Genomic DNA, 27,381 nt, shown 5'->3' with positions numbered 1-27,381 from the left:
GTGACAGCAGCATGATCAAATTCATACTGCATGTATGGGAACAGATTTCTTATAACTTTAAAGCACAGATATAACTATTTAAGGAATTAAAATAAAATAAAAATAATTTCAAAATCCACTTTATTTTTAATTTTTTTTTTTATTTTATATGGTAGGGTGTTTTGCCTTTACATATGTCTGTGTAATGCATGCATATAGTATTCACAAAAGCTACAGAGCCAGATATCCTGAATGTGGTGGTTGCAGATGGTTGTGAGGCTACCATGTGTTTACAAGAAATAAAACGCTGGTTCTCTAAAAAAGAAACCAGCACACTTAAACACTAAACCATCTTTCTAGCTTTATTATATTTTAATGTATTAATTTATACATAAATTCATCAAAAGACTTGTTAAAATGCCAAGTACTTTCCTTGAAATATAAATTTAAATATCTTAAAATTTTAAATAAGTATGTATAGCCAAAAAATTGTATTTGTATTAAAAAAAACATTGGAAATAGGGCTATAACAAACTTCCTAATAGATTAAGCTATTTTAATCACTTATCACAGCCTATGATCAAAACATTCATTCTTCATATTTATTATATCAATATATTTAAGAATATGATAACTTCTGAGAATACAGAAAAAATAGTAACCCTTTTAACTGTCCATAGAACAGAGTTCTGAAAGAGTAAGCTACTTGAATTAGCTGACATAATTAGCAGTGAGTCTGACATCAGTACAATGGCACTCCATATGAAGTCTGATTGTTTTCTCCACTAATTACATTTCACCGGGATATGATCTGATGAGCTGGCTATAGCATACTAATTACTAACACACATTTACCAGAAGAATTTACACTAGAAAAAAGCTTTGTAGTCTCACATCACAAGAGTGTTGACATTATTACACAGCGGTGTCAACAACTTGAAATCCTTATATTAGAAACACATTGAGAATATGCCATCCACACACAAGTGTTCACTTATAATATTTACCTTAAATGGTGAGGTTCTGAAGTTATATTGTGTCCTTGTGAAAATAGAAGTAATAACAATGTTTTTCACATGTTCCTCATTCATAGTGTTATATGACTGTGTCTGACTACTGAATAACAGTATACATGAAATGACTATACATTTAGTTTACATTGTCATCTTTATATAGTTATATATAGATTATCGCTATATAACTATGTATATATATGATGTATACATGTATATATATATATATATATATATATATATAATCTTGTTTAGAAAAAAGTATGATTGATTGACTATTTCAGAGTACAAGAGGACCTAATGTCTTTTCCATGCTTACTTACGCACACAGGATGGGAGCTGACCAGACCAATTGTGATCCTGCTGACAAATCCTCACAGAAGAGCCAATCAAACGAAAGCCCGGATTACACTGATATACAACTGTGTCTCTGTATCCATAATTTTCTCCAATGACTTGCCCATTCACAATGAGTTCTGGAATTCCACAGTGACCCGCTGAAATTTGTTAGAAAGAAAATATTTAAGTTAATTTCTGAAATAAAAAAAGAAAACAATAAATAAATATTACTTAGTGATGTAATCATTAGTGAAATTTCTTCTAAAATAGCAGTATAATTGTTTCAATTCTAACCAAACTTAGTTACAGAAAAAGTAGAAACCATTATTCCTAAGAATAATAAAGATGCACCAGTACAAGGTCTACAGGATTTATAACATAGAAGGATATTATAATCTTTATAACAATGTATTTTAACAATTAAAATGGAAAAGAAAAAAAGCTTTATATTCACCTTACAGAACTATTATATACAAAATACACAGTAATGAAAGAAAAGAGGCAAAGAATTGAGAAACAAAAAAGCCGAACAATGTATAGTCAAATTACATTTTATATGTATATAACTGTAATTTTAGAAAAATTTTAAACTAATGAATGAATTTAGCAAGCTTGAAAAAATGCTAGAGAAATATTTTAATTGATGGCTCTCTTTTATTCACTACATTCCAACATTTGAAAGAGTATTTATTTCACAAGTAGTTAAAAAAATTCTGAATTTATCAATAAACACATAATAGCTCTGTGCTAAAACTATAAAGTTGCTGTTGAAAGCTTTTAAGGAAAACAAACTATTCAAATAGATATGCACTGGTCAGAGATCACCTGATTAATACCAGTACATGTCAAACTTCCCATATAGATCTAGTGCGGCAAAGCCACTCCCAGCTGAGTTTTACTAACACTAAAACTTAGGAAACTTAGCAAAATGATACCAATCTTTCTTATTAATTTTTTAAAACAAACACTGTAGATCATCATTCTAGAAGAGTAAAATAAACCATCTTAATTCATGATAAATATGGCAATTTAAAGCACAGGCATAATATATCAAATTAGAAACCTAGAAAACAACCTGGGAAAAAGTATTTTTGATTAATAGTTGAGGGCAAGATCCCTAAGCTGAAAGCAGATGATAACCAAAAATGAAAGGAGACAAATCAAGGTGTGTTTTTAACAAAGTTGAAAACTTATGCTCATCAGAATAGGGAAAAAAACAGGGAACAGGACAGAAGCCTACCACAGAGGGCCTTTGAAAGACTCTACCAAGCAGGGTACCAAAGCAGACGCTGACACTCATAGTCAAACTTTGGGCAGAGTGCAGGGAATCTTATGAAAGAAGGGGAGATAGAAAGACCTGGAGGGGACAGGAGCTCCACAAAGAGAAAAATAGATCCAAATAATCTGGGCACAGGGGTCTTTTCTGAGACTGATACTCCAACCAAGGACCATGCATGGAGATAACCTAGAACCCCTGGACAGAGGTAGCCCATGGCAGCTCAGAAGTGGGTTCCCTAGTAATGGGAACAGAGACTGTCTCTGACATGAACTCAGTGGCTGGCTCTTTGATCACCTCCCCCTGCTTGGGGAGCAGCCTTACCAAGCCACAGAGGAGGACATTGCAGCTTGTCCCAATGAGACCTGACAAGCTAGGGTCAGATGGAAGGGGATGAGGACCTCCCTTATCAGTGGACTTGGAGAGGGACATGGGAGGAGATGAGGGAGGGAGGGTAGGGTTGGGAGGAAATGAGGCAGGGGGTTACAGCTGGGATACAAAGTTAATAAACTGTAACTAATATGAAAAATTAAAAAATAATTAAAAAAAGAAAAGAAACTGAATCATTGGCAAAATTCTGCTTTATACTGATGCAAATACACATTGGAAAATTTATATAACAATTCCTATAATAATGTATATATTTCATGACATATATTCTTTTTAACAAAATAAAAGCAGAAGGACATGTGGACAGGAGGGCACATGTCTTTAATAGTATCAATCTGCAGGCAGAGGTGGGTGGATTTACAGAGAGAGACCTTATCTAAAAGGAAAAAATGAAAAATAAAGCAAGAACCATAAATAAATATTTATTTCTAGCTAATAACACAGATGCTAAGATGTTTAATGTTGATTTACATGCTTCACTTTAACTTTCATTGAGGAAATATATTGTCAAGCTTTTAAAAACTGATAAACAAATATGACAAGGGCTAGTTATATAATGGAACAGGGACATGTGAGCATCTGTTGTTGATTGTTCTCCCAGTTCTGAAGCCCACACAAATCACTGAGATGTAGAAAATAAAATCACTGTATCAATCCACCCCAGCACTTCAAGTTTCATCAGGATTGAGCTCTTCACCCGTGGCCGGTTGAGGCAGCCACACCAGGATGAAGTGATGAAATAGCAGACAACAAAGTCCATGTCAGAGACAGTCCCTGCTCCCCTTACTAGAGAACCCACATAAAGACCAAGCTGCCCATTAGCTACATATCTGTCAAGAGCTTATGTCCGTCTTAGTACAGTCCTTTGTAGGCATATCAGTCTCCACAAGCAACCCTGGACCCAGGTTAGATGGCTTTGTTGGTCTTGTGGTGCTCCTATCCCTTAGCATTTTTAAGAGTATAAATTCTGAAGCAGCATTAAAATTAACACATTAAAAAAATCCAACAAATGAATAAACATTATTTCAGAGAGAAGGGGAGGAGGTCCTCCCCTATCAGGGGACTAGGAAAAGGGCATAGGAGAAGAGGGAGGGTGGGTGGAACTGGGAGGAGATGAGGGAGGGGTTGCAGTGTGGATACAAAGTGAATAAATTGTAATAAATAAATAATTTTGAAAAAGATTTTATGTAATAAACTGAAATAATTTTGGATAATGAATAAAACAAACAAATCATAGTACTCTCTTAATATCAAGGAAGTTACTAAAGTTTTAAAGGTGGGGGCAAGGGATAAACATAATATTATTTTCATGATAGAAGGAAATCGATAATAGTTTAGGGTTTTTTTCTGAAAAAATTTTGAGAAAGCTCTAAGGTTGAAAAGAAATCCCATTGCCTAGATCCATCTTCAAAAAGTAAATTTTAGTGGCTTTATTAGAGTAGTAGTATCAAACATGTTGTATCTTATAAATAAAAAAGTGGAGAAGATTGAAATATAGATTTGCTTTTCAGCCTTAGTCCTCACCCTAAGCAATACCTAGAAAGGAGAACTGATCATAGCTTAGAATGAACTAGCCAGTGTTAATCAAGCTTGTATGTTGCCAATAATTGCTTATAACCATTTTCTTTTTACCATAGAAATAATATATCTCCTCAATGATATAAGAGTCTCCTTAGAAATCTGAGCTGACCTTTCCTGGTTCTTCTATCCTTCCACACTTCCATAAGACTTGCTGCGCTCTGCCCAAAGTTTGGCTGTGAGTCACTGCATCAGCTTCGATTCCCTGCTGGGGTCTTTCCGGGGACTTCTATTGAAGGTCCCCATCCTGTTCCCTGTCTTCCAATGCTTCTGGTGTCTATCTTCTTCGCCATCATGATGAAAATTCAGCATTCTCCCTAGAATCCTCCTTGTTATTTAGTTTCTTTAGGTCTGTAGATTTTAGCATGTTTAACTTATATTATATATTCCTACTATTATATTATCCTAGTATCCACTTATAAGTGAGTATATACCATGAGCATTTTTCTGGTTCTGGGTTACCTCAGTCAGGCTGATCTTTGCTACTTGCCTGCAAGTTTCATGATTTCCTTGTTTTTAATAGCTGAGTAGTATTCCATTATGTAAATGTACTACAATTTCTCTATCCATTCTTCCATTGAGGGACATCTAGGTAGTATCCACATTCTGACTATTACAAATAAAGCTGCTATGAACATAGCCTGTGTATGGTGAACATCTTCTGGTATATGTCCAAGAGTGGTATAGCTGGGTCTTGAGAGAGTGCTTTTCCCATTTTCAGAGAAAGCGCCAGATTCATTTCCAGATTGGCTGCACAAGTTTGAATTCCCACTAAGAATGGAGCAGGGTTAGGGGAACCCTAACACATCTTCTCCAGCATGTGTTGTCACTTGAGTTTTTTATTTTAGCCATTCTGACAGGTGTAAGATGGAATCTCAGAGTCCTTTACTTTTGTATTTACAAAACCAACAAATCTGGGCCCAAGGGTTCCTGCAGAGACTGATGTATCAACCAATGACCATACTTAGAGAGGACCTAGACCCCCTGCTCAGATGTAGCCCATATGGAGCTCAGTCTCCATGTGGGTTTCCTAGTAAGGAAAGCAGTAGTTGTCTCAGACCTGAACTCTGTTGCCTGCTCTTTGATAACTTCCCCCTGGTGGGCATCCTTGACAGCACAGGGAGAAAGTCCTGACTAGACTAGATAGACTAGGCTCAGATAGAAGGGGAGGAAAAATCCCCCTTTCACTGGACCAAGGGAGGGAGATAGAAGGCAAGAAGGAGGGAGGATAGGATATGGAGATGAAGGAGGGGGATACAATCGGGATATAAAGTAAATAAATTGTAAAAAATAAAAAATAAAGTTCTATATATATATATGTAGAGAGAGAAGCTGAGTGATTCAAACCTTTTCTATCATGAGCGGGATTAGGATTAAGCCCCTTGAGATTTTTTAAATTCATTATTATTATTTATTACAATTTATTTACTTTGTATCCTAGCTCTAGCCTCCTCCCTCATCTCCTACTTGTCCCACCCTCTCTCCTTCTTACTCCGTATGTCCCTCCCCTATTCCACTTATAAGGTAGGTCCTCCTCCTCCTCCTCCACTATCTGACCCTAGTCTATCAGGTCTCATCAGGACTGTCTGGACCCTCTTTCTCTGTGGCATGGTTAGGCCTCCTCACCAGGAGGAGGCGATCAAAGGGCAGGCAACCAAGTTCATGCCAGTGACTGCCCCTGCTCCCCTTATTAGGAAACTCCCAAGGAGAATGATTTCCCCCTGGGCTACATCTGAGCATGGGTTCTTGATCCTCTCCATGCACTGTCATTAGTTGATTCATTGGTCTCTGCAGGGACCCCTAGGCCCAGATTTTTTGGTTCTTTTGGTCTCCTTGTGGAGCTCCTGTCCCATCCAGGTCTTTCTAAAAGATTCGAAAAGATTCCCTGCACTCTGCCCAAAGTTTGGCTATGAGTCTCAGCATCTGCTTCAATACTCTGATGGGTAGAGTCCTACAGAGGCCCTCTGTGGAAGGCTACTGTATTCTTTCCTATCTTCTACTTCAGACGTCTGTCCTGTTTGCCCTTCAGAATAAGGATTAAGCCTCTTCACTTAGATCCTCCTTGTTATTTAGCCTTTTTAAGACTATAGATTTTAGTATGTTTAATCCTGTATTATATGTCTAATATCCACTTATAAGTGAGTATATACCATGTGTGTTTCTGCTTCTGGATTACCTTACTCAGGATGATCTTTTTCTAGTAACATCCACTTGCCTGTAAATGTCATGATTTCCTTGTTTTTAATTGCTGAGTAGTATTACATTGTGCATGGTACTGGCATAGAAAAACACTTGTGGATCAATGGAATTGAATCAAATATCCAGAAATAAATTCTCACACCTATGAATACTTGATTTTTGACAAAGAAGCCAAAACCATAAAATGGAAAAAAGATAGCATCTTCAACAAATAGTGCTGGTCTAACCAGATGTCTACATATAGAAAATGTAAATAGATCCATAATTATTACCCTACCCAATTAAATTAGAGCCCAAGTGTATCAAACACCTCACCATAAAACCTAACACACTAAATCTGTTAAAAGAAAAAGTGGGGAAGAGACTTGAACCTGTTAGCACAGGAGATAAACTTCCTGAACAGAACACCAACAGCTCAGGTTCTCAGATCAACAACCAATAAATGGGACCTCATGAAACTTAAAAGTTTCTGTTCAACAAAGGACACTGTCAACAGAACAAAACGAAAGCCTACAGACTGAAGAAAGATCTTTGCCAATCCTATTTCTGACAGAGGGCTAATTTCCATAATATGTAAAGAACTCAAGAAGTTAAACACTAATAAAACAAGTAATTAGTTAAAAATGGGGTACAGAGCTAAACAAAGAATTATCAACAGAGGAATATCAAATGACAGAGAAATACTTAAAGAAATGCTCAACACCCTTAGTCACCAGGGAAGTACAAATCAAAATGAGCCTGAGATTCCACCTCACAGCCATGAGAATAGCTAAGATCAAAAACTCAACGGATGACACATGCTGGAGAGGATGTGGAGAAACCCTCTTCAGTTTCTGGTGAGAATGCAAATTTGCACAACCACTTTAGAATCAATCTGATGCTTTCTCAGAAAATCAGGAATAGTGTGACCTCAAGATCCTGCTATACCACTCCTGGGCATATAATCAAAAAGGACATTTGCCCATGTATGTTTGTAGCAGTTTTATTTGTTTATACAATGGATTACTAATCAGCCTCTTCCAATTTTTAACTTTTCATAAATAAATCAAAATTTGCCACCTTGTGTTAGGGAATAAGATCACTTTCCTCTTATGTGTGCCGGCTGAAAGGAAAGGTAAAGTGAGTTATAACCCATACCTAGACATCTGGTTTCTGATCCACTCCACAGACCAGAGGAAAGGCATTCCCTTACAGCAGAGCCCACAAGCATGAATCCGGAGTCACAAGTGAAGATGGCTGTGGAGCCATAGGAAGTTTGAGTTCCAATTTTATTTCCATTTGGAGGTGTTGGTAATTCTCCACAGGAGATGACTTTTAAAAAATAGTAAAGATGAGACATGGTTAAAATTCAATTGTTAAAAATACCATGCTGCTTATATTTTGAGTTATCATTGATTTGATTTTCTTAAATATGAAAATGGCACTTGGGAAACAAGTTTGAGTATTAGAGAAAAGAGAAAGGATATGATAAAATTTAATATTTATTCTTTTTGATGGAAAGAGTATAGCTTATAGCAAAAATCTTCCTTTACCTTTAGAGATTGAGTAAAAATGAATTAAGCAGAAGCTACTATAAATCTAAAACTCTACTCTTATTATCTTATTGTCTACTTATTATCATGTGCCACTGGGAAACCAAAATCTCCTATGCTAGCACAGAGATTTAGAAAACAAACTTTAAATCACCCAAAAACTTATAAGAAAATGTTATCCACATATACTTTTATATCTCCTAGATAAAATAGAGCTTGTTAACTACAGTATTAAAAATATTAGTAATCATATTTGCATTTAACCAGTGATTTTCGATTTAGCATAAAAGGATGAATTTTAAGTTAATGTGTCCTCTGGGACAAATAACAAATAAGTAAAGAAAATTGGAAGAAAAGTCACATAATCATACTCCATTTAGTTAGACTGTTTTTATTAGACCCTTGCCATTTTTAAGATGTAAACAAATACATTGATAGTTTTTAGTCCTATACTGTTTTTACGTTCGCGTGAGTCTGGATCTTAGCTGTTTTTTTTTTAAATAGGTCACGAAATTAAATCATCTCAACAACTTTACAAATGAGTGATAGTTTTTATTCAAAACATTGAGGATCAGGAAGAATAAACACCATACAGCATTGTTATTGAAAACAAGGGTTTTTATATTGTCTAAGCTAAAAACCATTTTTGTATTGACAGTCTTCATGACTTGTTTGAAATGATTAGTACATCATTCATTTTAATTTTTAAAAGAATGAAATATATATTTACAAATATATTATATAAATATGTATAATATATGAATATATAATTATATATATGACTAAAAGCACTGCCCAGTGAGTATTTAGTAAACTGTGAATATATATACATATATTAATTAGTTGCTTCAATAATTTTTTTCATCCATATCTCATAAGTTATTTTATTTATAGTATTGGCTAAACATAATTAATAAATTTTAAAGTGTAGTGAGAATAATTTTGTTAATTCCATTGTTTCGCTACTTATGATAGCCAGAACTTTGAGGATACCCTGGGTAACATGTGGATGTCCCTTCTCAGAGGAAAACTCACAAAGGCAGAAAAAAACATTCTCATTTTTCCAAAGGTATGTTTTGAAAGAGAATTAATTCAAGAAACGCAATAACCGAAAAGAGCTTCTAAAGCGAGCTGAGCATCCTGTCTACTTACTTTGGCAGTATGGTCTTTCAGTTCTCCAACTCCAGGTACCATTAGGAAGGCATTCAATAGAAGCAGGACCAAGTCCATGATAACCAGGATCACAGCTGAAAACCACCTTAGTTTTGTACTCATAATGTGATCCATTCACAATTCTCCATCTTCCATGTTCCAAAGTAAAGGAATTGATACTTGGACATGTAACAACTGCATAAAACCAAAAAATATAGATTCTGGGAAGGCAAGTACCACCCCAGCATTTAAGCATACACACAACGTATTAGATCTTTTATGAGGCTTTCACTTTAGTTCATTTTCATTTGTGCTCTACAAAATGACGATTGTTCTGTTCTTTTTTTTTCTACATGAACCATTAATTACTCCTTTTTCCCCAGAAACTGCTGGAAGTTTCTTGAATTAATGAGCTGTTACACAATTCAGATACAAATATACATTGATCTTCCACCTAGAATCCCAGTCACTTCACTCCCTCTCATTCCTCATTATTAAAATGTTTATTGAAAAACTAATTTTCAGGAAATTTGTTTGATCAGAATGGCCTTTGTGCACAAGTCTCTGGTATCTACATTTGTTTATTGAAAAGTTGCTTAAGATATGGAAAAATAATGCTAGGCATCTTGCAAAGAGAACACATAATTGAACAACCCTCATTTCAAATGAAATAGTGAGATTGAATTGTTAGTAATAAATGGGACAAGTAATTGAAATAGAGGAAATAAGAGACATTACTTAAATCATTTTCATCAAAATAATTTTCAATTATACGGATTCATTAGTACATTATGATGCTAACCACAATGGAAAATATTCTAAATGTAAGTAAGCAGAAATATACTAACTAAACTCAAAGTTATGTATGATCTTAGCATCACTGCTTGCTCTTATAAAAAAAATCAAAGCTTAATTTATTGAAATAGAACATTATTAATACAAATATACGTTTTAAAAGCTCTGTATAGGGAATTCACTTTCAAACACCATTTTAGAATATAAATAAAACTTGGTTACATAAACTTAAAATATCACATTTGAAACCGGTACTTATTTTGGAATTTTTAAAAATGAGTAAAATGCCCATTTTCTGTCCTTAGTATTTGATAACACAAATGGATTATTAACTAAAGTCAACAATACATAAAATTTCTAGGCATATAACATACTGATTTCACAGTGCTGACATACCGACACAGCGAGGAGTCTTGTTATGATTACTCCATGTGCCATCTGACCGGCAGGTAGCCGTAGTGAGTTCCTTAGACGAGAGCCTGTGTCCGTCATTGCAAAAGTAGGTAACTCGAGTTCCAACCAAGTAGTCGGTCGTAAGTATGCCTCCATTTGTTGGGGCTTTAGGAATTCCACAGGAAATTGCTAGAATAATTATACATACTCAGTATTATAGAAACAGAAAATGAGAAATAATTTCTTGAAATCTGTAACTCCCTAACATGGAGAATTATTTGGGATACTATCAGGTTTCCAAAAGAAATTCACAGTAGATCATAAAAACCTTTTATGATGGCTCATCTTACCCTGGGTTCTCCTTCTTGCTTAGCTTCTTTAGGTGTACATATTTTAGTATGCTTATCCTATCCTATAGGTCTAGTATCCACTTATAAGTGAGTATATTCTGAGTGTGTCTTTCTGCTTCTGGGATACCTCACTCAGGATGATCTTTCCTAAATCCCACCATTTGGCTGCAAATTTCATGATTTCCTTGTTTTTAATCGCTGAGTAATATTCTATTGTGTAAATGTACCACAATTTCTGTATCCATTCTTCCATTGAAGGACATCTGGGTTGTTTCCAGGTTCTGGCTATTACAAATAAAGCTGCTACAAACATGGATGGACAAATGTCCTTGGTGTATACTTGAGCATATTTTGGTTCTATGCCTAGAAGTGGTATAGCTTGAGCATATTTTTGGTTCTATGCCTAGAAGTGGTATAGCTTGATCCTTAGGAAGCACTATTCTTAATGTCTGAGAAAGCACAAGCAACAAATGGCATGGACATTGGAAATAAGAAAAAACAGGAAACAGGACAGGAACCAACCATAGAGGGCCTCTGAAAGACACTACCTAGCAGTGTATCAAAGCAGATGCTGAGACTCATAACCAAACCTTGGGCAGAGTACAGAGAATCATATGAAAGAAAGGGGAGTTAGTAAGATCTGGAAAGGACAGGAGCGTCACAGGGACCAAAGATATCTGGGTACAGGGGTCTTTTCTGAGACTAATTCTCCAACCAAGGACCATGCATGGATATAACCTGAAACCCCTGCTCAGATATTGCCATGGCAGATCAGCATCCAAGTGGGTTCTCTGGTAAGGGGAAAAGGGACTATCTCTGACATGAACTCAGTGGCTGGCTCTTTGTCAGGAGCAGCCTAGCTAGGCCACAGAGGAAGACATTGTTGCCAGTCCTGATGAGACCTGATAAGCTAGGGTCAGATGGAAGGGGAGGAGGACATCCTCTATCAGTGGACTTAGAGAGGGGTGGGGAGCAGATGAGGGAGAGAGGGGGGATTGGGAGGGAATGAGTGAGAGAGCTACAGCTGGTATACAAAGCAAATAAATTGTAATTAATATAAAAAATAAAAATTTAATAAAAAAATTTATGAGCTGTACATTTTGAATAATTTATTTTCTACTGATAAGAATTAAAATCGGTGACTCTATATATTGTGCTTGCTGTTTTTCTTAGCTTTTCTTGTCACCATGTATCTTTGTATTAGCATTCATAAAGACTATATGGGAATCCAAGTCAGGTAAATAATGGTTTGTCTAACGCTCAGTGCACAACACTGACTTGCCTTGATTCATTTGATATGATGATATGTACTAAATATTATATAAGGAGACCAAAATATGTCATTTATATTTTGTCCAGAAATAAAAGATAAAGGATAAAATTAACCAAAAAGCCTTTTCTTTGCTATATGTATAGTCCCAATGTGTGGTATGCACTAAAGATACTATTGTTCATATGAAACTTGTTTGATACATATTAGCACAAGATTATTCCCTAAGACATAACTAGTGCCCTTCTGAACTATACTTGAGATGCTTAATTTTAAACTATGATATGTTATATTTAGGTGAGTACTGGTTTTTCTGCCACATTGCTAACAGTCAAATTTACATTGTCATAGTTAATTATATATTTACATATATATTCTACTTTACATAATTTCAAAATTCTATGTTGAAATAGTCCCATGATATCTGGATCACTGATATTTATTTTTCAGATATTCATGTGGGTAATTATAATTTTTAATAAGTTCTCTTTACCCAATACTCCCTAAAAATGATTAGGTATTTGCTGAGTACATACGCTCAAACACACATATATGCTCACAGATACAAATATATGAAAGTACACAGGCCACACATGCATAAGAACACAAACATGAACACAAATACTTTGTTGAATCTATGTCATGGTAAAATAAATGTAGTTTAGATTAGGCAACCTCCCTAGTCTTCTCCCAATCCCACATGCCTTCCTCCCCATAGCCCTTCCCTAGCCCACTGATAGGGATGACGTGTTTCTATCTGACCCTAGCCTATCAAGTCATTTCAGGCCTGGCTGCATCCTCCTCCTCTGTGACCTGGTAAGGCTGTTCCCCCCTGGGGGCGGTTATTAGAAAGTCTGTTACTGAGTTCATGCCAGAGAAAGCCTCTGCTCCCCTTATTAGGGTACCCACTTGGAGACTAAGTGTATGGGCTACATCTGAGCTGGAGTTTTAGGTCCTCTCCATGCATGGACCTTAGTTGGGGTATCAGTCTCTGTAGGGCCCTCAGGGCCCAGGTTTTGTTTGTTTGGTTGGTTGGTTGATTTGGTTTCTTTGGGTTTTGTTTTTTGTTCGTTTGTTTGTTTGTTTGTTTTGGCTCTGTTGTTCTCCTTTTGGAGTTCCTGTCCTATCCAGGTCTTTATAATTCCATGCATTCTGCCCAAAGTTTGGCTGTGAGTCTCAGCCTCACAGACAAATGGTGAGAACTACAAAAGATCATCTTGAGTGAGGTAACCCTGAAGCCGAAAGACACACATGGTATACACTCACTCATAAGTGGTTATTAGACATACAATATAGGATAAACATACTAAAATCTATAGTCCTAAAGAAGCTAAACAACAAGGAAGACCCTAGGGAAGATGCTCAACCCTCATTCAGAAGGGAAACCTGATAGACATCAGAAGCAGGAGAAGACGGAGACCAGGAAAGGAACACTACCACAGAGGGCCTCTGACAGACTCTACTGATCAAGGTATCAAAAGCTATCCAATATTCTAAAATAAAAACAATTAATGGAACTCAAATCTAGAAAGCTAAGGATATTTTCTATTAGTATCTTGCTTGTATTGTTTAACTAAGATTGAAGTAAATAAATGTTAGAATGTCTAGGATATTGACAGGCAAGGAAAATTCATTGAGGAATGTAAACAGAAGTGACATTAAAAGTTTGTGGTGCATGAATAACTCTTCCAAGTGACATAATCAGCAATACACAAATAAACAAGTCGCATATCCAACAAACTTACTTTTAGAACATAATCTTTTTAAATGTTTCAATAAAACAAGAGATCAGTTTTGAACTACAAGTACTGTATAATTTTACAAGATCAATTGCATTTTTCAATGATACTTCAACTTTCTTACTACAATAGAAAATTTTAAATAAAAACTCATGACAAGTTAATGTGATTCACCATGTGAAAATGTGATATTATTTACCTAAAATTGAGCTTATAGAATTGACTCTAGAAAGCAAGTGAAATCTTTCAGAAAGTTTGAGGTTATTTTCTTTTAAGGTATCTGTAATGGTCTGGAAAGTTGATCTGAGTTCAGTGGTACATACAGGTTTTGCAGAGGAACGCCCCCAATCAGAGGCCACAACCACAGAAACCCCAGCCCTGGTACCATGCAAAGCTACTAGTACATATGTTCAGCTGCACACACACACACACACACACACACTGACATACACACACAGTTTATAAAACTTTACTTTCAATGATTGTTATAACATGAGATCAAATATTCTTTTCCAGATGAACATTAGGAGAAAAATGCTATGATATCATATTTTATATCTTCTTACTAGTCATTGTCAAAGGCAAATACATATAGTGAAATGCACTTAGATAAACCTAATCTGCAAGATGTCAGTGTCTCAACTGTTAACTTGCTGGAGGCATGATGATTCCCAGAATCATAATGGGTAGGTTAATGCTCTCTACATTGATAAAAGAAAGGAGCAATAATTTTTTCACACCAGGTGTCTTTGCATACACCTCGGGGAGCTATTTCTCCATCAACTACCAATTTTTAAATAGGTAAATATAAGAAGCTACTCCAGTTGTTTGATAATTGCTATTTCTCAGACATTTTTAGCTTGATGCTGTTTGATTTCAAATTTTAATTATCCAATTTTACAAGTTGGTTTTTCTATGATCTCTCTCAAATTAATTACAACTCATTATTTATCCACTGAAACTGTTCTGTCTCTTTAACATTGGAGACTACAGCATTGCTACAGAAACCACTGTATTCTGGTTTACAAATGGAGAAAATGTATAATACATATATGTATATATTTATATGTATTTGTATATGTAAATAAGTACACATGAATGTACATTTGTGTGTATCTAATTTTCATATGGAGAAAATGGTGTGATAAATTTAATATTTTAAGAATTTAAGTCAAGCCAGGCAAAGAAAGCACACACATAAATCCCATGCCTGGAGAGGTAGAGGCAGCAGGCAGATCTTTGAGTTTGAGGAGAGCCTGGTCTTTGGAAGGAGTTCTACATAGAGAAACCCTATCTTGGGGGAGGAAAGAGAATTTTAGTTTACCTGTCATTATTTTATATAAATGAATTTTACTTTGATTTGATTATACTATCTAAACTCAAGAATTTTACTACCATTTACAAGACATCTTAGTCAAAAGATGATTTGCTGATTAACAAGTTTGTTATTTTGTTATCACAAGATTTAATGCTCACAGAGAGTTTGGTTTTGTTGGAAATTACAAAAGAAAATGAGAACCATGGGGTAAGATGATCAATCCTCGTTTAGAAAGACAGATGGGATGTGCATTGAACATATGACAGGAGTCTACTGAGCGCATCTGAAAGACTCTAACTAGCAGTGTTTTCAAAGCAAAGACTCATGACCAAACCTTTGGCAGAGTACAGGGAATCATAAGAAAGAAGGGGAGTTAGTCTGATGGGGAAAGGATAGGAGCTCCACAAGGACCAAATATATCTGGGCACAGGGTCTTTTCTGTGACTGACATTCAACCAAGGACCATGTATGGATATAACCTAGAACCTCCACTCAGATGTAGCCTGTGGTAGCTCAGTAACCAATTGGTTTCCCAAAGTGAGGGGAACAGGGACTATTTCTAACAGGAACTCAATGACTGGCTCTTTGGTCTCCCCACCCCCGAAGGGAGGAGCAGTCCTGTTAGGCCACAGAGGAGGGTTTTGCAGCCAGTCCTGAAGATACCTGATAAAACAGGATCAGATGAATGGGGAGGAGGTCCCCCCTATCAGTGGATTTGGAAAGGGGCACGGTGGAGATGAGGGAGGGAGGGAGGGACTGGGAGGGAATGAGGGATGGGGACATGGCTGGGATACAGAGTTAATAAAATGTAACTGATAAAAAAATAAAAAAAAATGAGAACTATATTCCTACTGAGTCAGAAAACGAGAGAAGAGAAAAATTACCAGTTAATTAATTCTTTCTTATGAACTTGTTTCTTTGAGAGCATAATTATGAACACCTTGAGCTAAGAATCTGTGAGGTTCTTATCCAGTCGTAGGACCATCTTCATTATACTAACTCAAATTCCATCTTTTTTCACTAAAGTAAATAAGGTAATAATTTTGTGGATAATATATATATTTAGGTAAAAACTTATGACACAAAGTTTATGTAACAACTGGAGAAGTTATCAAATCTTGTGTGTCTCAAAAACAATTTTACATCTTTATATTCTACTCCCAGGAAAGGTTGTGTTTTGAGCTTATATATATATGTGTGTGTGTGTGTGTGTGATTATATTTATTTCATGCTAACATTAGAAAGGTAAGGTTATTCTTTTGTTAATGTTTGTTTCTGCTTGGGGGTAAGATGCCTTACCTTGGCAGGCTGGGACTGGTGCATCCCATGAATGATAGCCATAGGAGGACTTTCTGCACACCGCACTGCTTTTCCCAACAAGCCGGAACCCTCGATCACAGGCCCATCGAACCACACTGTTCAGCTGACCCCCTGTCTGACTGATGATGTATCCATGAGGTGGGGATTCTGGTGTACTACAATAGAAGGCTTTCCAAAGAAGAAATAATCACAGCTTAGTTAACAATTAGACAGTCTTTACCATCCAAGCTTATGAATAGCCACGTAAGTAATGATTACTTAAAACTTAGTCAATTTATTTCATTGATCATCGTACATTTTAACTTTTTCTAAAACGTCTACTAACATACCTTTAAGGATGTTTTACAGTCCTTAGACTCTCTCTCTCAATTTTTACTGTCGTCTAAGATGCCCTCTGCTTTTAAATGCTTTCTGTTGCTTGTGGATATCCAAAAGCTTTGCTATATATACACAACCAAATTCAAGAAACTGAATGACCTGTTGCATGATAGGTCTAAATGTCACAGTTTGGGAGAGAAAGAGTAGAGCATCTTGTTGACATTTCGCACTTAAGTTGCCTCTAGAGACCTTTTCATAGTAAGTCATGAATTTAATTTTAGATGGTGTGAAAATGGGCCTTCCTATTTCATAAGCATTTTAAAATTTTTATTTCTTTTTATTTTTTTACAATTTATTCACTTTGTATCCAAGCTGTAGTTCCCTCCCTCTTCTCCTCCCAGTCATACCCTCCTTCCCTACCCCCCCCCCCCTTCTCCCTCCACTTATAGTCCACTTATAGGGGAGGATTTTCTCCCCTTCTATCTGAATTTAGCCTATCAGGTCTCATCAGGACTGGCTGCTTTTTCTTCCTCTGTGGCCTGATAAGGCTGAACCCCTCCCCCAGAGAGAGGTGAGCAAAGAGCCAGCCTCTGAGTTCACATCAGGGACAATCCTAGTTCCCCTAATAAGGGAACCCACTTGGAGACTGAGCTGCCATGGGCTACATCTGTGCAGAGGTTTTAGGTCCTCTCCTTGCATGGTCCTTGGTTGAAGTATCGCTCTCTGTAGCTCCTCCTGGCCCCCAAATTTTTGGCTCTGTTGGTCTCCTTGTGGAGCTCCTCTCCAGTCCAGATCTTTTTATCTCCCACTTCTTTTTATTTTTTTAATATAATTTTCTATTTGTTACAATTTATTCACTTTGTATCTCAGCTGCAGCCCCTCATCCTCTCTCCCTCATCTCCTCCATGCCCCTCCCCCAGTCCACGGATAAGGAAGGTCCTCCTCCCTTCCATCTGACCCTAACCTATAAGGTCTCATCAGGACTGGCTACATTGTCTTCCTCTGTGGCCTGGTAAGCCTACTCTCCCACCCGCCGGGGGAAGTGATCAAAGAGCCAGCCACTGAGTTCATGTCAGAGACAGCCCCTGTTCTCCTTAGTAGAGAGCCGATTTGGAGACTAAACCACCATGGGCTTCATCTGTGCAGGGAATTTAGGTAATCTCCATGAATGGTCCTTAGGTGGAGGTCCAATCTCAGAAGAGACACCTGGGCCTAGTTTTTCGGTTCTGTTGTTCTTGTGGAGCTCCAGACCTAGATCTTTCTATCTCTCCCTTCTTTCATAAGATTCCCTTTACTCTGTCCAAAGTTTTCCTTTGACTGTCAGCATCCACTTTAATATCCTGATGAGTAGAGTCTTCCTGAGGCGCCCTGTGGTAGGCTCCCATCTTGTCCCTTTGCCCTTCTGCATAAGGATTGAGCAACTTCCCTAAGGCTCTCCTTCTTTAGGTGTACAGATTTTAGTATGTTTATCCTATTTCACACGTCTAATATCCACTTAAAAGTGAGTATATACCATGCTTTATGCTTCTGGGTTGCCTCACTATGGATGACCATTTCTAGTTCAAGCTATTTGCCTGTATATTTCATGATTTCCCTGTTTTTAGTTGCTGAGTAGTATTTGCGTAAATGTACCACAGTTTCTGTATCCATTCCTCTGCTGACAGATATCCAGCTTCTGGCTATTACAAATAAAGCAGCTATAAACATGGCTGAGGAAATGCCCTTGTTGTGTACTTGAGCATCTTTTGGATATATGCCTAGGTAGGAGTGCTATAGCTGGATCTTGAGGAAGCGCTATTTCTGTCTGAGAAAGCATGAGATTGATTTCCAAATTGGTTGTACAAGTTTACAGTCCCACCAACAATGGAGAAAGGTTCTCCTTTCTCCACATCTATTCCAGCATGTGTTGTCACTTGAGTTTTTAGTCTTAGCCATTTTGATGGATGTAAGGTGAAATCTCAGGGTCCTTTTGATTTGCATTTGCCTGATGACTAAGGACATTGAACATTTTTTTAGTGTATCTCTGCCATTCAATATTGCTTTATAGAGAATTCTCTGTTCAGCTCTGTACTCCATAGTTTAATTGGATTACTTGACTTGTTGGTGTTTAACTGTTTGAGTTCTTCAGGTATTCTGGATATTAGCCCTCTGTCGGATATAGGGTTGGTGAAGGTCCTTTCCCACTCTGTAGGCTGTTGTTTTGCTTCTCCATTACAGTTTCCTTTCTGATGAACTTCTTACAGCATTATAAACATTGACAATAAAATAAAACTATCTTTCCGAAATGCCAAAATTAATGCCAACTTGCTTTTACATATATATAGTTTGGAGAACATTCAAGTTGTCATGTTATGGTTAATTTTTTAAATGTCACTGTCTCCTGAGGACAGAGAAAGTTGAAGGTAAATACTAATAAACAAATTGGATTTAGAATATATGTGTCACAAATTGTGACATTTAACAGGAATATGTACATAATCACCATCTAAAAAGTTCTCAGTAGCTAAAAATTGTGTTTTTATTATACCTACATCAAAATTTGCCATTGATGTTATGTAAAAAAAATTGACTTGTAATATAATTAATAAGTTGCTTATAATTGTTTCATCTGAGCAATTATTATTTAAATTGTTACAATAATATATGACAAAGTATAATCATTCAGAATTCAGAATGTTTTAAGTTCAAAAGTTATAAAATAAATTTGATGTATTTCATGTGGTTGAAACGTTGATTAAATACAAATACTTAAGGGTGTCTCAAGTACATATTTAATTTTAAAAATATTCTTCCTTTGTTTTCAGATTTATTAGACTACACAATTTGTAAGCAAATGAATAATGAGGCAGTTTATTTTAAGATGTGAAAAAGCAATTACTATTTAATTACAATTATGAGCTCATTACTTTAAAATGAAAGTAAGTCAGTTATTTTATCTGTACATTTTATATAAAGATATGTACATATATATTTATGTGTTCAATTTAGAAATATTTCAATTCATATAAATGAGGGAGTATATATTCAATCAGTGAAAGTCATTATTCGTTATTGATTCATAATTATATCGAAACTATGTATAAAACATTTACAGTGGAAGGAATTCAGGATGTGATCAGCATCCTAGAAAGTGCAGTTTCAGCACTGAAGAATGATGGAGTCTTCTAGCCCAGACTCATAGCTTTTACTATCATCTAGGATTAGCGCAGAAATGCCCCTCACCTATAATGAGAACAGTTTATAGTTCAACACGATCAAAAATTATTGTATTAAAATTAGTAAAAAAGTACATAAAACTGCTTTTGATATATATATCACAATTTTCTAATTATTACTCAATTCAAAATTTTCAAATTCACATTTTTCCTTATGGTTTTTAAGTGTACTCAATGATTTTTTTCAACAATTAAGATATTTTAGCAAGCATTACAAAAGATGGAGAATACCTAAAACCAGATACTTTTACATGTTTCTGTTTAAACTGATTTAATGTTAGTTATTTAAAAGATCAGATGATACATAGATCACACTACAACTATTTTTAGAGATTAAGGTAAACAAATCTATTACAAATGAAATAAAATATTCAGTTTGAATTAATTTATAATTAATTAATTTATAAATAGTATAAGTTGTAAACACCCTGTGTGTTTTAATATTATAGACCATCAATTAAAGGATGGGATGAAATTATTTTTCACAGAATGAAATTGAGACATAGATTACTTCAAGTTGTTCAAGAAGCAAGAATGGAAAGTTTGTAAGTCTTATTAACATCTACATGAATAATGTCTAGATTCCTATGTTTATTTTTTTATTTGCTTATCTTATTTTCTGTGTTTGTCTGCTTGCATGCAGTGCATGGTACACATGCCTGCTGCAAGCTGAGATCAATAGCAGGTGTCAGATCCCCTGCAACTGGAGTTACAAGCCATCATGTGATGTGACACGACCACAGATCCTTCCATGAGCAATACCAGCTCTTAACTTCTGAACCTTTCTCAATCCCCATCTTAGCTCTTTAATGACAATCTCATTAATGATGAATAGATTATAACAACAGAGGTGAGATGGTTGAAAACATTATAATCATCACATACCAATGTATCTTATCCTGAAGCCTTTCTTGTTATTGCCATGATCTGCAGACCACTGAAGAAATACTTCATGACCATTGCTCGTTACATTAAAAGCAGCTGAATAATCTCCACTGAGGGAAACAAGCACTGGACTCTGAATATTTGGTCCTTTGAAGAAAATATAATATAATATATATATAAATAAATAATTATATCTTCATTTATCTCCAGTGTTCTCATGCTTATAATAGTATTAAATACTGGAGTTTTGTTATGTACATCATACCTTATCAGTAATAAGGAAAACCTAATACAAAATGATTTTACTAAGCATTTTGATGTTTTTTTTAAACTGCAATTAACAACTATTGAGCTATCTACATTCTTCATATAGAATGAAGTCTGTGTAATTTAAGAATATCTATAGGATAGCAATGACAGGAGCAATTCTTTGTACTGAACATCCACATGTGCAGTTAGGGTATTTGGACTAAATTTCTAAATTTCTGAATATCCAGTAATATAACCCATGGTTACCATCATACACCTGAAGAACATCAAACTCCTTTTCTGTCTGGAAGAATTCTACAAACATGCTGATATTATAACCCTTTTCCACTGAGATACTCCAGGAACACATCTGCAGATTTGGGTAACTGTCAGGATATCCAGGACTCAGTATGACTCCTGTAGAATCCAGTCGTAATTCATTGGCGGGACAGAGCACTGTGGGGGGGGAAAGGTCATCATTACAAATCTTTTGGAATTTAAACAAAAACTTTATACTTAACTGTAAAGAAGATGATAGCTGAAATTTGTGTTAAGTAACAGTTTACATACTTCATAATTAAAATATGAAATATTTTGAAATACTATAAATGTATAGTTTTGTTTCTCTTTAACACATTGAAAGTGCACTTCTCTATGAGAAACAGTTACATAAAAATAACGTTATTTATTTCCTTTTACTTCTTCACATTTTCGTAATTATTCTTGCACTCTTGAATGCTCTCCTCTGTCTCGCTTGTCTATCTGTTAGTCCCATACTTTGATCTCCTTAATTTTAACTCATTCTCTTTTCATCTTAAATTTTCAACTGACTCTGTTTCACAGGCCAACAACAAATTTATATGCTTTCAAGACTTATTTCATGCAAAGTTATTTCCGGTCTCAGGAAAGTAATTAATCCATAAAGACTTATACAGTTCCCAGACACCTGTTACCCTGCAGCTACTGGGGTTAGCTCCAGTCCCAAATGTTGGGTAAAACACAAATTCTTATTCCATGTTGATTCTGGTTCAGTATAAGACATGCCAAGAAAAACAATACAACATAACTACGATCTATTTCCCCACTTCCCAAATGAATTTTATTTCTTGAGGTTATATCATTTGAATATTAGAAAAAAAACAGTGCACATATCAATTTTAATTTAGGTTTCAAAATATAGAACAGATACATGATCAGGCATTTGTTACTCCAAACATGTCTATAAAAAATTAAATAAAATAACATCATAAGGTTTTCATTGAAGAATTGTTTGCTAGAATTCACACTGCCCATAAATAAATCCATATGTATCAAACATAATTAAGGCTAGTATAAATCCAGAACTTTCTATTAAAATGGAGGGCATAACTACAAGGTGACCTGCATAACTCTGTTAAATGTTTTAAACTTTAGGCTGTATTACACTTCTAGTGTTTTCATGGAGAACATTTTAGCCATCAAGGGAACATTGAAAAGCATAATTTTTAAGGTATTGATAGATTGGAAATAAATCACATGCCATTTCCTATTTCAACTAGCATCCATAAATATTTACAATTTTGGCATGAGATCCTACTTGTTCAAATTAGTGGGGTCATAATCTTAATAATCTGTTTAAATAAAGTGTGCTTGAAAATATCAAATATAATAAATGAAATTTACTCAAATAGATAAATGACTTACATATTCATAGTTTTCAGAATTATGCAGTTTAATATTTTAGACAATTAAATATTTTGAATTAATGTTTGTAAATAGTGCAAGATTAGAAAAATATAAAATGATGAATTATAAGAATGTAAAGTTACTCTTTTTATTATTGTTATTATTATTCATAATTTATTCACTTTGTATCCCACTTGTAGGCCCCTCCCTCATTTCCTCTCAGTCCCAACATCCTACTTTCTTCATCTCCTGATAAGGGAAATCCTCCTCCCCTACGCTTTGACCCTAGCCTATCAGGTTCTATCAGGACTGCCTGGATCTTCTTCCTCTGTGGGCTGGTAGGTCACTCCACTAGGGGAATTGATCTAGGAGCAGACTATATAGTTCATGTCAGAGACTGTTACTTCTTCCTTACTAGGGAATCGACATGGAGATTGAGCTGTCTAAGGGCTACATTTGAGCAAGAGGTCAAGGTCCTCTTCTTGCATGATCCTTGGTTGTCTCTGCAGTAACCCCTGGGCTAGCTTTTTTTTTTTTTTTTAATTGGTCTTCTAATAGAACTCTTGTCCTCTCCAGGTCTTTCTATCTCCCTGCTTTTCCATAAGACTCCCTGTGCTATGTCCAAAATTTCGCTGTGAGTCTTTGCATCTGCTTCAATCCCCTGCTGGGTGGAGTCTTTCAGAGGACATCTGTGGTAGGAACCAGTTCTGTTCCCTCTCTTCTACAGCTTCTGATGCCTATCCTGTTTTCTATTCTGAATGAGAATTAAGCATCATCCCTAGGGTCCTTCTTGTTGTTTAGCTTCTTTAGGTCTGTAGATTTTAGTATTTTATCCTATATTATATGGTTAATATCCGCTTAAAAGTGAGTATATGCCCTGTGGAGAACATAACTAATTTAAAAGAAAATGGTACAGATTAACCTTCATATTTTTGAAAGTTACTATAAAATACAGTGATAAATATATTACTGTTAAGTCTAAGTAAGATCTAGGGTTGAATATGAAAGTAACACTGCCTTATTTTTATAAAAATATAACATCATTTATAAATTGACTGAAAACAATATATCTAAAAGGGATGGATTCTTTGGTAAGTTTGTGAACTGTTTTATCAGGTTTGGTTTTTTTTTTTGTTTTTTTTTTTTTTTTTTTTGCTTAAATATCTTGTCAACTGATTCATAAAGAAACTTCATAGACTTATTCTAAAGGATGACCAATTAACTTTTAGTTAGCTTCTAAAGTGTTCTGTGAACAGACGTTAAACTTCTTTCACTGTCTTTATAGAAAACAGAATAAGAATAAGACAGAAGAGTTCTGTAGTAATTAGTCTATAGAAAAATTCTGATTTTAGAGCTAAGACACTGTGATGCTTATGTAACAAAGTCAGTTAAATGTTGTTTGGGTGGTTTGGTTTGGTGTGTGTCTGCAGAATCCTCATATTCTCGTTCCTTTCTTTCTTTATTTATTTTGTATTCACCTTACATTCTGGTTTTAACCCCATCTCTTCTCTCCTCCCCATCCCAGATCCCTTCCTCCCCCTTGCCTATTCCTCAGAAAAGAGGTACTCCTTTTCCCATCCACCTCAGCTCATCAATTTGCATCAGGACTGAGCAGTCCCACCAGGGAAAAGTGATCACAAAAGTTAAGGAAATTCCCAACTAATGTCTGGTCCAACCAAAGACCTACCCTATGGGAGAGTGCTAACCCCTGACACTATGAAACATACTCTACTAAGCTTGCTGACTGAAGCCTGTCAGAGTTGTCCTCTGAGCATGAACAGTGCCCAAAGTTTAGCTATGTCAAGATCAGCTATACCACTCCTACGAATATCTCCAAACTACGCTCAAGTACACAATAAGGACATTTGCTCAGTCATGCTCATAACAGCTTTATTTGTAATAGCCAGAAGCTGGAAACAACCCAGATGTCCATCAACAGAGGAAGGGATACAGAAACTGTGGTACATTTACACAGTGGAATACTACTCAGCAATTAAAAACAAGGCAAATAGTGGGAACTAGAAAAGATCATTTTGAGTAAGGTAGCCCAGAAGCAGAAAGACACACATGGTATATACTCACTTATAAGTGGATATTAGACATATAAGATAGGATAAACATACTAAAATTTGTAAACTTAAAGAAGCTAAGCAGGAAGGAGGACCCTGCTTAAGGTGATCAATCCTTACTCAAATAGCAAAACGGGACAGACATTGGAAAAGGGAGAAAACAGGGAACAGGACAGGAGCCTACTGTAGAGGTGTTCTGAAAGACTCTACCCAGCAGAGTATCAAAGCAGATGCCGAGACTCATAGTCAAACTTTGGGCAGAGTGCAGGGAATCTTATGAAAGAAGGGCAGACTCATTCTTAACATGTAGTTAATAAGGAGTTCTACAGCTGATGATTAGAATACATTTTTTTCTAATAAATGTAATTGTCATTGAATCTCTTTTTTTAGTGTTTTTTTCCTTTTTCTTTAACCTTGTAGAGAAAAACCACTTCATATAGGCTGAGCTGACTTCAGTCTAATTAAATCTCCAAAGAATGAAAAAAAAAAAAAAGTTTAATTGCACATCTGAGAAATAATTGGATTAAAAATACTGCATATCAATTGTATACCTCAGAATCACATTATCAGGTAAGTATATGCTGGAATGACATATGTTTTCTTTTAAATTTGGGCAGAGCGCAGGGAACCTTATGAAAGAAGGGGGAAATAGAAAGACCTGGAGGGGACAGAAGCTCCACAAAGAGAGCAACAGAACCAAGAAATCTGGGCCCAGAGGTCTTTTCTGAGACTGATTTTCTAACCAAAGATCATGCATGGATATAACCTAGAACCTCTGCACAGATGTAGCCCACGGCAGCTCAGTCGCCAGGTGGGTACTTAATAAGGGGAACAGGGACTTATCTCTGACATGAACTGATTGGCCTGCTCTTTGATCACAGCCCCCTTATGGGGGAGCAGGTTTACCAGGCCACAGAGGAAGACAATGCAGTCAGTCCTGATGAGACCTGATAGGCTAGGATCAGATGGAAGGGAGGACCTCCACTATCAGTGGACTTGGGGAAGGGCATGGGAGGAGATGAGGGAAGGAGCATGTGATTGGGAGGAAATGAGGGGGGATACATCTGGGATATAAAGTGAGTAAACTGTAGTTAATTTTAAAAAATAAAATTAAAAAAAGGAAAAAAAGACTTAAATACAAAACAAACATTTGAGAAATCAATAACCACAGTGTCAATGTTGCTGTGGGTGTAATCCCTGCCCTCAGGAAGAGTGGCACATGGAACTCATGTGTGAGGCCCACCTGGACTATGTAGCAACTTTGTCTCAAAAAAACGTAAATTAGTAAATTAATAAATAACTGTGAAACAGCCATACCTTGACAAACTGGAGGTGCCCCATCCATCTGGAGTCGCTCTCCTAGTCTACATGTCAGAATTGCATTGCCAACCAGTGTAAACCCTGGAAGACACTGATATCTGATAATATCACCTGTTAACAAAAAGGAAAGGAGAGAGCCTTCAGACAGGCTGCAAGGTGTAGGTGAAGAGCGTTACTCATTTTTAATCACTGTTAAAATACCTTCTTTTTAAACACTGGAAAAAACAGGGCTTGAGAGCACATCAATCATGAATAAAGGCAGAAGTACACTGCTGTTCCATTTTTCATGATCGATACCACCCACCTACATAGAAGCTGTTGCCACAAGAAAATAATTTGGCTTACATAGCTATAATCCTTCAAACTAGTCAGATTATTAGAAGATTATTATCTATTGTTTATTACTGAGATATCCAGGCATAGGCCATGGAATTTCATCAAGCACACAACACAAAATTAATACAGCCAAGAAAAACACCATTCACATATTTTGTTCACTGTTTCTTTTTTTTTTTTTTTTGATTGTTTTATCTCCTTCATAATCTCAACAACTCCTACAAACTACAGGCTCTTATGACTAACCTTTTTTTTTTCTTTGTAATAAAGATAGTTCTGCTTTGAGTGTATTCATTGGAAGTAACTTTAAAGACTTTACCTATTTCAAATTCATCATCTTCTGTCAAAATTTCTGCATTAGGTACAGGTGGTGGAGGTTGGCACACTCTTAGTTGGTAGGCTACAAAAATAAACAATATTTGTTTAGTCCTTTATGAAAAGCTCCATACTTGCACATACATATTATTGATTTACAATAAATACACATTGAAAGTCATGGGCTACAGAATGACTTTATAGTTGAGATAAGGCATGCTAATTACTTTTATTATCCGAAGTTCCTCTTTTGAGATATCTGCTTTAATTCCTCTGAATCCTCTAGGGAGCCTTTTATTTGATATGCAGTTCTTTATCCATATCTTCATTGAGGAAAACTTTGTTAACCTAAACTTTAAGACCCCA

At 35.8% G+C, this 27,381-nt stretch overlaps 1 protein-coding gene across 1 annotated transcript in view; it reads right to left on the bottom strand.

Moving 5' to 3' along the window:
* Csmd3 (CUB and Sushi multiple domains 3) overlaps positions 1–27,381 on the bottom strand; it is a 1,323,831-nt gene that overhangs the window by 73,623 nt on the left and 1,222,827 nt on the right. Inside the window, exons 46-54 of the mRNA XM_060389430.1 lie at positions 27,020–27,100; positions 26,362–26,475; positions 21,578–21,766; positions 21,062–21,208; positions 16,623–16,811; positions 10,650–10,835; positions 9,459–9,653; positions 7,912–8,085; positions 1,316–1,489 (exon numbers count right to left, since the gene is read on the bottom strand). Of these exons, the coding sequence (XP_060245413.1) occupies positions 1,316–1,489; positions 7,912–8,085; positions 9,459–9,653; positions 10,650–10,835; positions 16,623–16,811; positions 21,062–21,208; positions 21,578–21,766; positions 26,362–26,475; positions 27,020–27,100 (1,449 nt within the window). The remainder of the gene's footprint in view (positions 1–1,315; positions 1,490–7,911; positions 8,086–9,458; positions 9,654–10,649; positions 10,836–16,622; positions 16,812–21,061; positions 21,209–21,577; positions 21,767–26,361; positions 26,476–27,019; positions 27,101–27,381) is intronic.

This window comes from Meriones unguiculatus, chromosome 8 (assembly GCF_030254825.1).
Source record: "Meriones unguiculatus strain TT.TT164.6M chromosome 8, Bangor_MerUng_6.1, whole genome shotgun sequence".
In the NCBI taxonomy this organism is placed as follows: domain Eukaryota; kingdom Metazoa; phylum Chordata; class Mammalia; order Rodentia; family Muridae; genus Meriones; species Meriones unguiculatus.
Note: the sequence above shows the minus strand (reverse complement) of the source record. Positions and strands in the feature narration are given on the sequence as shown.